General features: G+C 41.3%; 2 protein-coding genes across 4 annotated transcripts in view; one reads left to right on the top strand and one right to left on the bottom strand.

Annotated features, from left to right (window-relative positions):
• LOC136676368 (NMDA receptor synaptonuclear signaling and neuronal migration factor-like) overlaps positions 1-15,744 on the bottom strand; it is a 134,122-nt gene that overhangs the window by 23,922 nt on the left and 94,456 nt on the right. The window lies entirely within an intron of this gene.
• The window catches only part of LOC136676367 (dual specificity testis-specific protein kinase 1-like), a 36,684-nt gene that overhangs the window by 13,641 nt on the left and 7,299 nt on the right, over positions 1-15,744 (top strand). For 2 of the 3 annotated variants that reach the window (XM_066653313.1, XM_066653314.1), the window contains 4 exons: positions 5,564-5,757; positions 9,708-9,829; positions 11,278-11,326; positions 13,480-13,629. In XM_066653313.1, coding sequence (XP_066509410.1) covers positions 5,564-5,757; positions 9,708-9,829; positions 11,278-11,326; positions 13,480-13,629 — 515 coding nt within the window. The remainder of the gene's footprint in view (positions 1-5,563; positions 5,758-9,707; positions 9,830-11,277; positions 11,327-13,479; positions 13,630-15,744) is intronic. The other variant, XM_066653315.1, reaches the window with a different exon arrangement.

The following is a 15,744-nucleotide window of genomic DNA, read 5'->3' as shown; positions in this document are numbered from 1 at the left end:
TGACTGCAAATGACGTTTTGGAGCAGACACACTTAGCTTTAAGGCCTGTTTACTGCCTGACAAGTCTTTGTGAAGTCCATCCATATGACATCGGGATTTGACATGACTAAATTCCAAGATGGACTTCTGTGTGTAAACATTTTGAACGTCAGCATTTGACCCACACAGATCTACAAATATACATCTCTGCTCCTCCCTGCACTGAAGATGGCTTTCAGATAGTGACCTGCTGCTTCAGAAGTGACTGGGTGGTGTCAGGGGTCTGCACAGCCACTCTGATGGAATTTTTTCACCCTTGTGGGAAGCTGCAGTTTGTAAACCCTCAGCTCTGAGCAAGGACTTATACAAAGATGTGGAAGGCTTTATTATACTATACTTTCTGTTGTGAAAAGCGATATATAAATAAAATTTGATTGATTGATACTATTAGTATATGGAAATGTACTCACTAATTACATGTTTATTATGTTTTTAATACAGCAACTTACACAACGAATAGTTTACATTAGTTTCTTATTCAGTGTGTCAGCAATAAACTTTCAAATAATTCAAATTCCAGTCCAAAACTGTCTCCTCTTCTGTTTATAACCACAGATGTGATTGAAAGCTTAGCATTTGCCAAATGAAATGTTTTAATTTTGAGAAGTAGTGAATCACTAAATAGACTATGATTCATTTTTTCACTGTTAACAGCACCTTGTCAGTAGGATCTATTTATACCCTACTTGCAGATAAAGCCGTTGTTATGCTGTCTCCTTAAGCAGGAAGTCAGAGGTGGGTATTTCTGGTAAGTTTGTGTGTGGTTGACCTGTGTGGAAACTCACACTCACATGTGACAATGCCTTCTACAAAAAGCCCCTCTTCCATGTTATTTTAGCGAAACTGCTGTCCTGGTGTACCACAATGGTGTCATAGTGTAATGTCCAGCTTCGCCAAGAGCCGAGGAGGTTAGAGGTTTTCAATCTGGAATGATTAGGTTTGTTGATGTTAGAATAAATCTAGAAAGAATAGAAAAGCATTATCGATTTCTTAAACACTTCAATTCATGTTTTGAGGGGTAGGAATGGAAAGCAGATTTCTTGTAACCCTATAAGAACTGTGAATCATGAATTGTGTTTACAGGTGTTGTGAATATCAGAAATGCTTTTATTGCATATATTTGCTGTCCAAAGAAATGCATCTCCATTTTTATTGGTTTAGTTTTATACATCATTTGAACACAGCAGTTGTCCTTCACATTGTGTGAAAATTGTATGATGAATGGACCAATAAAAATGCTCCAAAATGACTTGGAATAAACTCTTATTTATACTGACTTCCACTGAAAGATAAGAAGGTATTTTATTTCTCCTAAAGTCACTATTTCTGAAAATCATGATTTTCTTTGGACAGCGGTGTTTTGTTCTAATTCTGTGAGACGTTGTGGCCCCTGAATGTGGCTGACAGGATATTAGCTCACCTCAAGAGCAGAAGTGACAGACAAGATCTAGATGTATATCTTTTCAAACCTTTAAGGGCAAGTGAGATTAACTTCTTCAATCACTTTTAATTCAAGTCCTTATTCCACTGTTATATTTATATATTATATTTCTGTAAATGGGCAACTGTTATTTCTCTTGTTTTTATGATGAAATGTTTTGTGTAGATTGGTGAAAAACCTGCTATCTGAAGGGCCAGGAGGACCCTGGTTTTGTGTAAATTATCAAATGCAAAGCTTAAAAATAATAAAATTAAAAAAGATAGGAGGCCTGCTTAAAATGATGGTGGAAATCTACTGTATTCGAAGTCCAAAACATAAATATACTACTAAAAGACTGTACAGTGGAACCTCTACCTACGAACTTGATCCGTTCAGTGACCCGGTTCGTAAGTGGAAAAGTTCGTTTCTTGAGTCGATTTTCCCCATTTAAAATAATGGAAAAATGGGAAATTCACCCTTTTTGCACTGATGTATGTTTACAAAATTAGTAAAAAAAAAATACATGTAGCGTTACTAAAAATAAAAAAGAAATACAGTGGTAACAGTTATTAAAAAGATATAATAAAGTTTTAAGTGGTTAACTACCGCTACCTTGAAGACGTGACGACTGGCTGGAGGAGTAACACAGGCACTGGCTGTATGACGGGAGGTGGGGGGTGGGTGGAATAACGGAGAGTAGGCAGTGAATGTGGGGAGACGAAGCGTAGATACGGCTTAACTTAGCATGAATTTTGATGTCTGCTATTTTCACTAATGCTAAATTGCTAAAACTACAATTTGCTAATCTTAAAAGCTCACTCAAGTCTGGGCGCTGGGAGACTCGCCAATTGGGGTCAGGGGCCATTTCCAGCCGTCGGCTCGGCGGAGGCTCGGGTTCGTTTCTAGAGTCATGGTTTGTTGGTGGAGGCAAAAAATATTCAAATGCCCGGTTCGTATGAATCCTAGCAATGCTCTTTTAGTAAATTATGTACGTTTTAATACCAGTCTGGTTCAGTGCAGCTGCACATTAATATGGGGACCTGACCAGTAAGAAAACAGAGCTAAAATGACTAACATCCAGAGCTTCTGCTCCCTGCCTCTTACTCCTGGGATCGCGCACTGAACTGAGCTGTGGCTCATTCTCATTTAAAGGAACATTTAGACAGGGGAGAAAACTGCTGTTGTGTCCAATCCTGGTGAGAGTTTGACCAAAGCATTTCACAGATTTTTCATTAAGATCCCAGAACTGTGTTTACTCATGGAGAAGGGCTCAAATAATAAACTACACACTGACAGGGCACATGTACAGCATGAGAACAAAAGGACTGGGGCTCCACCCCCACCCTCAGCCCCCCACAACAGTCAATCTGTGCACACATTTGTGTCAGAAAAGAGAAAGCCCGAGAGAATGAGAGGCAGACAGACACACAGTAGAAGTGTTCAGTGTTTTCTAGACCAGGGCTCAGCTGTGTGGTTCTGATTGTTCACTACTGAAAAAAAAAAAAAAAACAAAAAAAAAAAACAAAGCGGGCATGTGTTGGCGTGCTGAATGCCAGAGGATGATTCTGCCTTTAAGCACAGAAAGCAGGCCAATTGTGTCAGAGTGCCAGGCGGTGCCAGGCATTCCCCCAGTGGATGGCCATGGTCAGCACACAACTGCCCTACTTCCACTGAGGGTCTCCCCCAGCCTAGAAAGCAGAGTTTAGGACCACCAGCACCCAAGGGCTGTAAAATCCCATTGCTACTCATTGGATGTCAGTAGAAGTAACCTATCCATTGACCCAACCCACCTACAGATGTGTTCTTCTGTAGCTCCTGTTGCTAGGCTGCTAGGTCTGACCAGCTTTATAGAAAACATGCAGAATCCCCCTCAACCTAATACTAATGCTAATGTATCTGATATCGCCCATTAATTATGGTTTTCAGGTTCTTCCAGCTACTTGTAACAGGGGAGTTTCAGACTCAAGGTTTCTATTTGCAATGTTACACACTATTTTTCATACCCTAGATTTACTGTGTTATTAACATTAATGTGAAAACACATTTTTAAGCACACCATAGAACAACATCTATAACCCCACTGTTAATGCTGTAATATTATAAACACTGGACCCTGATGAGTACTCAGTACACTCTTAAAAGGGGTTCTTCACAGGTTTTACCTTGTGAAGTTACACTTATTTACCAATTTCTACACAACGTCAATGTCTGGGCCTACTGCCTGTCTGCTTTCGCCACTCTGTCGGCTGGGACCGCTGACAGAGGATGTCTGGCAGTTCGCCTGTGGCTAGGGCCGCTAACACTGCTGCTGATGTCAACTGATGAAGCACTTTCCCAGCTAACAATGCTAACGGCTGAGCCTGCTGCCCAGTGGCGGTCTTTCCTTGGCGGTCTCCCATTGCAGAACAGGCCAAGCCCAAACCTGTTTAGCCTCAGTGGCTTTGTACATTCTTGTGTTGAGGTGCTATAGCTGCTGGTTTTAAAGCGTTTGCCTGGTGATAGTTAGCGTGATAAAGAAAGTGTTGTACATGTTTCTATATCGCACTGTTCCGCTGTTCATTTAAAAAGAGTTTGAGTTGCATGTTGCGGCATAGACAGTGATTACAGCCCTTGTGGGTTTTTGTTTTAACACACAGCTTGCGACATTGACTTGTTGAAGAATACAGACACTTCTCTCTCTAGTAACCCACAGTAGACTGTTATAAGCATAGGTCCCCTGGGAGGATGAGGCTAGGGCTACAACAGTGAAGCAGTTGTAATGATCATAAAACATATCAGATAGGAATTCTCAGCAAATTACACACTACAGGGGTGGCACAGTGTTGCTGCAGACGTTCTACTTTAAAATTTACTTAAAGTGGGAGTACTTTAAAGAACATGATTAGGTTGATCGTTAAATCAACCTAAATCTCTCACCTGAAATAGAATAAACTGAGTTTATCCAAGTCTCATGGGGTTTTCTGCATGATATTGTGAGATGAATGGGCTGTGAGAGTGCGGGAAGACGATATCCCATCTCTCAGTATCCAACTGAGTTCTCCCATCACCCTCAATTCTCAACAGATACATTCATAACACGTTCTGCTCACATTTCTGTGTTAATTCGTACATAATATCAGTAAAACGTTGTATAGTAGCAGTATATGAGCGTATTTTTTGTTTCCTTTTTTTAGTCACTGTGTAACTAATCTGTGTGGAAACCATTTTACAGTGTCACTATCACACAGCTCCAGGGCCCTGAGTATGTAGTGTATGTTACCGACTGTGTTTAATGTTGAGGTAGCGGCGTCCTTATGCAGACTCAGTTCTATTAAATAGGAAAGGCTGGCATAATTATGCTATGTTGCTATTAAGTGTTTTTTTCCCTGAGTGCAGGCCTCCATCTCGCTGTGGATTTGTGTCTTGTTGGAAATGCAGGCTCTCACCTGTTCTAGGCTCGGCTCGCTGCTATTTTAAGGCTTCATTAAAGCTTCATCAAGCTTTGTTCTGTGTAGCATTGGGGAAGTACTTGGCTCCTCATTGGACTAATTGAGTACTCCCAGATTGAAATCAGGCTTTTGTGTGGGTTTCTTTCATCCGCACAAGTGCACACCAACATGATCAACCTGCCAGAGAGGGACATATCATTTCATGTTAAGACCTTTATAGGGTGGTGTTTATGCAATTAGATGTTTATCATTATTTGACGTTTGCTGTATTCTTATGATGTCACTGTGTAATTACACAATTGTTTATGGATAAATACAGATTGAAATCCTGAAATCCTTTCTTAATCTTCTGAAGTCAAGCCATGACAAAAATAGCAATTTTTTCTTTTTTTATATAAATCAAGCCATACACAAGACTGTTTGTGGACACGTTCTCACATTTCTTCTGAAAGGAAGGGTATTTATAGGGAGTTTGTCCCTCTTTGCTGCAGTTCTCCCCTTCTACATTTTGAGAAGCTTTTTGATTTGATGTTGGAGCATTTCTGTTACGACTGAATGCCATTCATCCTGGACTCCTCTCTAAGGCTTGTTAAATCTATGCATGTTCTAGAGGAATGTTCAACATTGGGTGGTATCTAAATTGTTGTGTGTGTGTGTGTGTGTGTGTGTTTTGTAGCAGAGATTCCCAGGATGTGTGAGGTGGATGTGTCTTCTGAGCCTACCAGCCCCACTCTGTACGGAGAGTCGTCTGATAAGTACTACCATGTGGACCGCTGGCAGAAACTACGGACAGCTGTTCGGAAACTGGAATTTTGGGAAAATTTCAGCCATGAGCTGATCGGCAGTGGATTCTTCTCCAAAGTGTACAAGGTATAAGTCATGATCTCTCTCTCTCTCTCTGTTTGTGTGTGTTAAACATAGTGATTAGAAACTCCTCTGAGAAAAGCTTTCAGTACGTTTCAGAGAATATAACAACACTGTATTTTATTTTAGGTTATTACATATTTTAGGTTTTTAAATTTTACTTCCATAGATCATTCAGCCAGATTTCGGATGAGGGTCTTGTCGTGAAAATAACCATGTGAAGTCAGTTATTTTATGATCAACTAAATTCACACAATATGTTCATTACATAACCAAAGAAGAGCTACAGAAACAGTGCTGTGGGGGAATGTATTTAAGCTCTGCTGAGGAAACAATGTCCTGCTACTTCTGACTTTTGGAGCTTAGTGTTACAGTTATGGTTGGGGTTAGGTTTAGGATTAACGTTAGGATTAACGTTAGATGCATGAGTACCAATACTGGTATCAGGTATTTGCCCGATACCATGTTCATTTACCATGTTCATTGCTGCCCCTTGCAGGGTGTGTTCCTGACTTGCACCAAATGATTCTGGGTAGGCTCCAAACCCACCGCGACCCTGAACTGGACAAGCGGTTACAGACAATGAATGTTTCTTGTTAGTGATTGCTAAACCTGTAGGAATTGTGAGGCATGTTTTGGTCCTGTGTTTCAGTGCTTCTAATGGTCAGGCTGCCTTTTCATATCAGTGCAGAGTGTGCTGTTCTGCAGTCTCCTCAGCAACAGTCAATGGCATCAGTACTCGCCACACACATCAGCCAACAGGTAGAGAGGACCCAACAGGGAATGATCTTTTATGACTTTGGCGATTCTTAACCTCAGTTTAGGTCTCATCTGAAGTATGGCGCCATTTGTTCAGTACTGTGTCACTGTCACGGCACTAGGGCATTGGGACCTACACAGACCACAGGGAGAGGAGCCCCTTTTGCCTCTACCAACACCCCACAGCTGCCACCCTCACTTTCCTTGGCGGTCTCCCATTGCAGAACAGGCCAAGCCCAAACCTGTTTAGCCTCAGTGGCTTTGTACATTCTTGTGTTGAGGTGCTATAGCTGCTGGTTTAAAGCGTTTGCCTGGTGATAGTTAGCGTGATAAAGAAAGTGTTGTACATGTTTCTATATCGCACTGTTCCGCTGTTCATTTAAAAAGAGTTTGAGTTGCATGTTGCGGCATAGACAGTGATAATGTTCATTTACTCATAATAAATGAACAAGACTCTGATACCAACATCCAACCCCTGGTGCCTAGTGCACGTTGCTGCACTAATGAGCAGACGACTCAAAATATCAGTGATCTGGAATTATTTCACAAGTTCAATAAACCTTCATTTGTATTCCCAGCTAACACAGCCAGCTGCATGTATGCTCATGCTATTACAGTAAAGGAACACAGGTCACCACATGGACATGAGAATATAAGCAAGACTATAATATTTTTAATTCAAGAGCTTGTGTGTATGTATTATACATGTATTAAATATGTTCTGGTATGGCGACCCCCTGTCAGAACACAAGCGCAGAGACTTTCCCTTGTTTGGAAAGTTTGAGGAGCTGTCTTGACTGTCCTCGAACAAGGTGGGTCTTTCTTCAAGCAAAGTGTATTTTCTCTGAAATGTTTTCCCATTTGCGAGTGCACTGTTTGTTGCCTGACGTGGTTTTTCACAAACAAAATTATTTTCTTCGCTCGCAAATCTTGAATTGGATTCGACACCGTATATCGGGTACACTCCCAAGTACAGAACTTTTCCCGCAGTGCGCCCAGAGATTCTGGGTCGGTTCTGGACCCAACACGACCCTGAACTGGATAAGGGTTATTGACAATGAATGAATGAACGTGTAGAACTGAAAACGTTCTAGATTTCCCACTATTACAAGTCTTCCACTGTTCTAATGAGTTAAGTGCAATATGTTTACACTTCAGCACTTGGAGTATTTATTTATTCATTATTTTTAAATCTTAATCTATATTTTTACTCTGCTTCTTTAAACCCCTGAGGTGGTGATGCCCCAAGAATGTTTTCATGACACAAGACATTGAATCATTTTTTTGTGTTTAAAAAATGGAAAGTTCCAGAAATTGACAATATAGATTGTAATTAAACAAAAATGATTTAATTAATAAATGCACTATTACACAATGCTCATAATTTCTAAAGTAAGTATCAGTATCGTCAAGTAGAAAAATTCACATACTTTTACTCGGTTGGAAAAAATGGTATTTATGCATCCCTAATGTTAGGTTTAGTGTTAGATTTAGGGTTCAGGTGAGACTAAGGTTTAGTTTTAGTGTAAGGGTTAGGTTAAGGTTTAGGGTGATTTTATACACTGGGCACATGACACAAAGTAATGTGTACTAAATCCACAGAAGATAAAGAGCAGCGTGTACACAATGTACAAATAATGAGAAAGGTCTATTATCATACACCTTCGAACCCACCGCCATAGATATTTTCCTATTATAAAATGTTACGTCATAAAGTAAGAGTGGCACGGTGGTGCAGCAGGTAGTGTCGCACTCACACAGCTCCAGGGACCTGGAGGTTGTGGGTTCGAGTCTCACTCCAGGTGACTGTCTGTGAGGAGTTAGTGTGTTCTCCCTGTGTCTGCGTGGGTTTCCTATGGGTGCTCCGGTTTCCTCCCATGGTCCAAAAACACACGTTGGTGGATTGGTGACTCTGTAGGGGTGTGTGGGTGAGTGAATGTGTGTTGCCCTGTGAAGGACTGGCGCGCCCTCCAGGGTGTATTCCCGCATTGCGCCCAATTATTCCAGGTAGGATCTGGACCCACCGCGACCCTGAACTGGATAAGCGCTACAGATAATGAATGAATGAATGAAGTTATAAAGAGAACACATGAACATTTCGCCTTTGGAAAACAGAATGTGCTGTACTTCCACTCACAAAAATCACACTGAAGGCACATTTACACTGTTAATACCCAAAATGCTCCTGTGTGGTAACTTTTATCTTCTCACTGTATAAGGATAGATTTTTGCAGTTTATTTTAAATTGCACCATTTAGAATGTGAGTAATGTGACACACACACACACACACACACACAGTTAGTTTACAATAACAGGGTAATTTTAAATGTGCTTGGTTTGGATCTACATCACATGGTAACTTTGTTTTTCCGGCTTGCAATTTTTTATGGTCTTGTTTTAATCAGGCATGATATCATAGACTGAGTCAGCCAGTGGGAGTTTGTGGGTATGAAGATTTATGTGTGTGTGTGTGTGTGTGTGTGTGCTCTGATTCTACCCAACAGTGCAGGCTTTGTGCTTTCACTAATTAGGACATATTTGTCATAGCAGGGTCAGTATGAATTTGTCCTGTGGCTGTAATCTGTTTTACTGTGGGGGTCCCTACTGGTGCACCCCGCTGCCCAGATTACATAACCCTGTAACCCCTCACTTCTCCATCTTAAGATCCAAAGACATCAACACCTTTACACAGCATGTTTCTGAAATGATCTCATTCTGCTGTAGGATTATGCTCCTGTTATTAACGCTGAGATACCACAGTTACATCATTATGAAAAGCCTGGTAGAGGGAGATACGGTGAGTGGTGTAGCTGTGGCCAAAAGTCACTGGTTCAATCCCCAGGACTTGCAGGAAAAATGGGGACAGGAGAGTGAAGAACAACACATTCTCCCCCTAAACATCCACAGCCCTTGTATTGCCATTGAGCAAGGCATCTAACCCTCAACTGCTCCCTGGGCACTGAGGTGCCAGAGATAAATTCAGAGCCAACATTTAATTGTACTGCTACAATGATATAATGATATAATAATGCAGTTAATGAACAGTGAACAGACAGGGGTAATTTTAAGATTTATCACCAATTAACTGCTATGAATTATTCCGTGAATATGAACTTGAGGAGTGTACATTGTGAACTCCATTATCCCATGCTTCTTGTCATTTACTCTTCTTTTTATTCCATGTCATGTCTTTCAGGTGATGCACAACAACTCACGTAAAGTGATGGTGGTGAAGATTTATAAGAATGATGTGGATCAGGACAGCATCGTGAGGGAGATCAGCCTCTTACAGAAACTCTCTCACCCCAATATAGTCAGGTAACACTCCCTCTACCAACAATGATACAGACTAACACTAGATTGGACCACATTATTTAATAGTTAGGGCATAAATTATATTTCAAAAAGTCCAAGCATAAACTGGACTGAACAATTACAAACTACACATAACCTTTCACAGAACAAAAAATATTTAATTGGAACAACAATGGAACACTTTTAAATGGATTAGAAAAAGGCTGTTGATTTAACATCATGGCTGCTGGGAATAACAATGAGATTTGCTCTCTCTCTCTGGGTGGTCGGGGTGTCCCTCCCTCTTCCCCATCGCTCAGCACAGTGCCAGCCAAGTATGCAGGCACCTGTTAACTGACATAACAGAACTGAGCTGTTAGTACTCTCCTCTAAGTGTGTTGAGCTGTACAATGATGTCACAATAGCAGGAGCTTAAAAAGAAACCGTGGCTGGTCTCTCACATGTCTCAGAGCCCAGAGGAAGCATGTGCTAACCTTCACACTCCCAGCTTGATAGCACTGGAGACCACCCAATAAGTGGGTGGAAATGGCAGTGACTAAAATTTGGAGAAACAATAATAAATAAAGAAACGAAGGACTACAGAATGACTAACACAAACTGTGCAGATTTGGTTTCTGTGCCAAGCTCTGGTTTGTGTTGCTACCATGTTAACATCATAATCAAAACTAAATTTACAAGAACACAAATGATGTGCTTCCATTGATTTTGAGTTATTGATGCTTGTGAACAAACACAGGCCAGTGACGTCCGCCATGGCTAGAGGTGCATTACAACTCCACGGGGCATTGTTTGTCTTTGGTAATCTTAGCCCGACCTGTTACACTGTGTTATGAAAGGACAAACACTTATCACTGTGCTCTGTGTGAATAAAGACACAGATATACACTCGTATCACAGCTCTGCAGTTACCTGGCACCAGATTCACCTGATGCCTTCGTCACAAAGGCATTGCTCTTTTAACACCACGCTGCTTGGAAAGGGCTGTCAGTCATTTATTCAGAGGTTTTATGTAGCGTATTAAGACATATCCTCAGTTAAAAGCACAGGACATTCTCAAACTGCTCAGAAACAGGAGAGTGGTGAATGTTTAGAAATGGAAAATACATGGAGGACAAAGGAAGACAGTAGCTATGGCAGAAACTGTACAGTAGTACAGGAGTTCAAATTGGGAAATTCAATATACTTTTAAACTATGCCCATGTACAGGGTTAATAGAAGACCATAAACAATGCAGTTAAAAAAATCGGTAAATACTAACTAGTCTTTAGAGTGTGAGAAGCTTTTGAATGGACTTAGAGAAATACTTAGGAAAAGACGTTTGAATTAAAAAAAAAATCACTCAGGAGGTTTTAATTGTTATTCCAAATTCGTGAAACTCGGAAAAACTCACTTATGGAGGAGATTATGTGACCCTCTTCTGACCCTCTTCTGCTCTCTCGTCATTATTTCAGGTATCTTGGGATCTGTGTGAAAGAGGACAAGCTGTACCCAATCCTGGAGGTATGATTCGATTCTCTCTGTGTTCTCTTCATATTATCAGACTAATGCAAATCGTTTTCTTTCTGTTTTTGCACAGTGTGAATTCACCTGTTGCCTTTTACACGTTGTTAAGATCCCATGCTAACAGACTAATGCCAACCAAGATGAGATACTGACCAATCCTGATCATTATAATGACTGTAATGTATCAATGGTATGATGCCAGCATGGACTCAATGCAAATGTGTACAAATCTGAGTGAGCGACCATTACAGGATTTGTACAATGAATACAAAAAAATATAATTCACTTTTCATAGATAAAACAACATCAGCACAAAATATCATCCTTAAAGGAATACAATGTAAGAACTGGCTTTTTTTGTCTCCTGAGCACCCCCTACCTGCTGCTGAGCGTAATTCACGTTTACAGTACTGTCATGAAATTAAGTCTCTCACACACCACTCTCACTCACTTAAACACCACCGGTGTTCTGATGAGTTGTGCTACCCTGTGGAAATGTGCTGCCATACAGTACTTTTATACGTACAGTTGTTTAAATAAAACAGTAGGTGAGATAAATGTAGTGTTTCAGAAAATGCTGCCTACAGAAATATAAGCAGGAGATATGCACAGCCCATATCCTCTTATTTATGGTGACCAGATCTGAGAGGGTGAAAAAGAGGACACGTCTGGGGCCGGGGGGTTGTATGCTTAGCTGAACCTATGTGTGTTTTTAGGTCCTTTACACCTTTATTTGCTACACATGGGATTTTTTTTTTTTTTAATTCTTAACTTACATTTACGTTTCGACATAGCTGCTCGAGATGAGGGTAGGTACATGAGCTTTGCCTGACGTAAACAAGGACTACTGTCGTGCAGACTGACCAATTAAATGTTTACAGAGAAGGTTATCGACCAATAACGGTAGCTCTACACTCAGACCGTCCAATCAGAAGATTGTAGGCTACTTCATAAAAACTTGTTTTATACTTTTTTACATTTAATTTGTAGTGTAGTTTTGGTGCATTCAAGCAAATAACATTAAACTGAGAGTGTAATGCACCAGAGAAAAACAGATTTAACACGAAAAACAAATGAAAATATTAACATTTTGAGCTTGCGCAGAGCTGCAAAGTAGCACACTTCGACATGGTAGCACAACTCCACAGAACACCGGCTCTCGTACACACTCTTCATGTGTCTCTCTCACAGACAAACACACACCTCTCCCACTCACTCTGGCTCTGGGGCTCAGGCTCATTTTGAGATGGGGGAAATGTGTGTAATCGATTAAGATAAAGTTGACTACATGATAAAACCCATATATCACTCATAGTACACAATGGACCAGGATATTACAACCATAAAGTGTAACTTTAGTGGTACACTAGCCGTTAGAACCACATCAACCGATCAACCACTTATTACCAGATTCGATGTCCAATGCTAAAAAGTGAGCTAATCCAGCTAAGATGCTAGCGCTCGCTCTTGTTCATCAGTAACTCTCAAAACTGGATTATAACACTGTCCTCAACAAAGCAAGCTCATTCTCTCTTCATCTCTCTCTCTTTTTCTCCTCATATAATGTCCGTCCCGGGAATACAGCGCTAGATTCTTCTTGTAGCTAGGCAACCATCCACCTGTGAGCTATGTGCTGTTAAGTGTTACCCATTTCTCGTGAGTCCTCCGCCCCGTGATTCAGAAGTTGCTTAGTGCAGTAAACCAGAAGAGGACCTGGCGTAGCTGCAACAGAGGCTCTGTTCTCCCTATTACAGCTCCGTGGAACATTACCATCATTTAGAAGCTGTCATTTTGTTCCTTTAATGCTGCCCCTAACGATAATACTGTAACCAAAACCCAGGGGACAGGAGTTCACTTACTTACTCATGTATGGGCTTATAATGCAGTGTATTTTGGTGACATTGTTTACAATGCTACACTTCCCTCTTAAAAACGTTGTATGAAACAATGTAATGCAGAAACTTTGTTTAGAAGAACTAACACAATTTGTAACTACAGTACAAACCCTAAAATTCCTTGGGTTCCAGCCTCTGTGCTGGTTAACACCTTTTTACAGCAATTACACAATACATTTAAGGTTACACTTCCAATTAAAATATTTTTTTTCATCTATTTGTGTTTACCACCACACATCTCCACTCTGTCTGTAGTATGTCAGTGGTGGCTGTCTGGAGGAGCTTCTTGCGAGGAAAGATGTCCCTCTTTGCTGGAGAGAGAAGGTGGACCTAGCCTCAGACATCACACGAGGAATGATCTACTTACACTACAAAAACATCTACCACAGAGACCTCAACTCTAAGGCAAGCATTTAATCACCATCTGTGGAAACACTATCTGACCTGTTCAGTACTTTATTCAGCCCAGGATTAACATTTATTAATAACTGATATAGTGTTGGGGCGGCACGGTGGTGCAGCAGGTAGTGTCGCAGTCACAGAGCTCCAGGGACCTGGAGGTTGTGGGTTCGATTCCTGCTCCGAGTGACTGTCTGTGAGGAGTTGGTGTGTTCTCCCTGTGTCTGCGTGGGTTTCCTCCGGGTGCTCCGGTTTCCTCCCAAAAAAACACACGTTGGTAGGTGGATTAGCGACTCAAGTGTCCGTAGGTGTGAGTGACTGTGTGAATGTGTGTTGCCCTGTGAACGACGGGCGCCCCCTCCAGGGTGTATTCCTGCCTTGCACCCAATGATTACAGGTAGGCTTTGGACCCACCGCGACCCTGAACTGGATAACCGGTTACAGATAATGAATGAATGATATAGTGTTATTGATAAGAAATACATACATACTGTATGTAAATTCTACCTCAACACTTTCACAGTAGCAGTAAATGGAACATAGCAGTCTGAAGTCATCTTAAAGTTTCAGACAATGAATGAATGAATGTTGTGTTCAGCACTATCCATTTCCTCGGGGATGAGCTGGAGTTGTGAGCATCTTAAAACTGATCCAACATCAGTACCTGACCTCATGTTTATTTTCTGCTGAATGCAATCAAAGCTTCACAGCACAAGGTTAATGTAAAGCCCTCTGAGAGTTCAGATTTTAGAAGAAACATGAGCAAATGAGTGTGTACCAATCTTTGGCCATAGTAGTCCATAATGCAGCCATCAAACAACAAGCAGCATATCATTATCTGGACGGTCCGACTAGACAACATTAGACCTGAGACCAGACCGAGCGTGTGAGAGAAGGTCATTAGTTGCCAGGATTCACACAAGTGTTCACCAAGCCTGTAGTGTTTAGGAGCAGAGCTGCAGCAACAAGGCCAGCCTTGACAGCCTATTCTGATGCTAATAAACACACACACACACACACGACTGTTCCCACATCTTCTGAAAATGCATAATGCATGCAGAGTGTATTGGTCACTCACCCCCTCTTTTCATGTTTACTCTGCCCTTGTTTGGGACGGGGTCCCATTTGTCAGCCTTTTAAAAATGAACAATAGGCCACTGAATTTCTGACCACCCAGAGCAGGCCTCGGCCACGGCACCGTCCATAAATCTCCACCATCACGAAGAGGGAGGGTTCATGGGCGTCTACACGGCTGTCTACACAGCAGGAGAAAATCACATCGAATGCAGGGAAACAGCAGGATTCCTACCACTATAAAAGATACCTGATGCTTTCTTTAGTGGAGGATCCAAGCAAATATTGTGACATAAGATTTATTTTCTGATTTCTATTGAGGTGCTTTCCTCAGGACTAAAAACGCAACCTCAGTACCTCACTAATGCTTTCGTAGCTAAATGCAAAGTATCACAGCCGTGTTCTCACAGCCAATCCTCATTGCCATTTTGCTTTTTTAAGACTCTTAATATATGCCCTTTTTTTCTTTCTGCCCTTTCTACCAAGCCAAAAGAACCTGCATCACTGGTTTACCAGACTCCACCCATTCTTTATTCAGCTCCATAAGAAACTGTTGCATTCTTTGGCTTAAAGACATGGTTTCAGTCTAAATTTAGAGGCTATGAGGCAACAGCACTGGGGCTGGACACGTCCCTGGATGCTCATATAATCAGAGACCACTGCATGTGAAGTAGCTGCGTTTATGGTGGAGACTGTAATTCAGACCAGATGCTGAGCCTGCTCCGTTCATCAGCACTTCTTACCTCAGACGTCCCACTGGCTCTTATGTAACTGGCCTCAGACTTGAATGGAGTTCCCCTTAACACTTAGCCATGTCTCTGCCACCTCATTACAGTCACTTATCTCTATTCCATATGAGCTGAAGGAGCTAAATAAGGTTCGTTAAACTAGTGCCATTGGTTTCTTAAAGAGCTGTCAGTGGGCTGTTTCTTAAAGACTCAGCTGTGTGATGACTGGCCGTAAAGAACCTCTGGAACGTTTTACAAATGTCCTCATAGAGTTTGTATGCAAAAAGCTTAGGAACACAAGCCGAAAAGTACTTTGAAA

Source organism: Hoplias malabaricus, chromosome X2, assembly GCF_029633855.1.
Source record: "Hoplias malabaricus isolate fHopMal1 chromosome X2, fHopMal1.hap1, whole genome shotgun sequence".
Classification (NCBI taxonomy): domain Eukaryota; kingdom Metazoa; phylum Chordata; class Actinopteri; order Characiformes; family Erythrinidae; genus Hoplias; species Hoplias malabaricus.
This window is presented reverse-complemented; position numbering and strand designations above follow the sequence as displayed.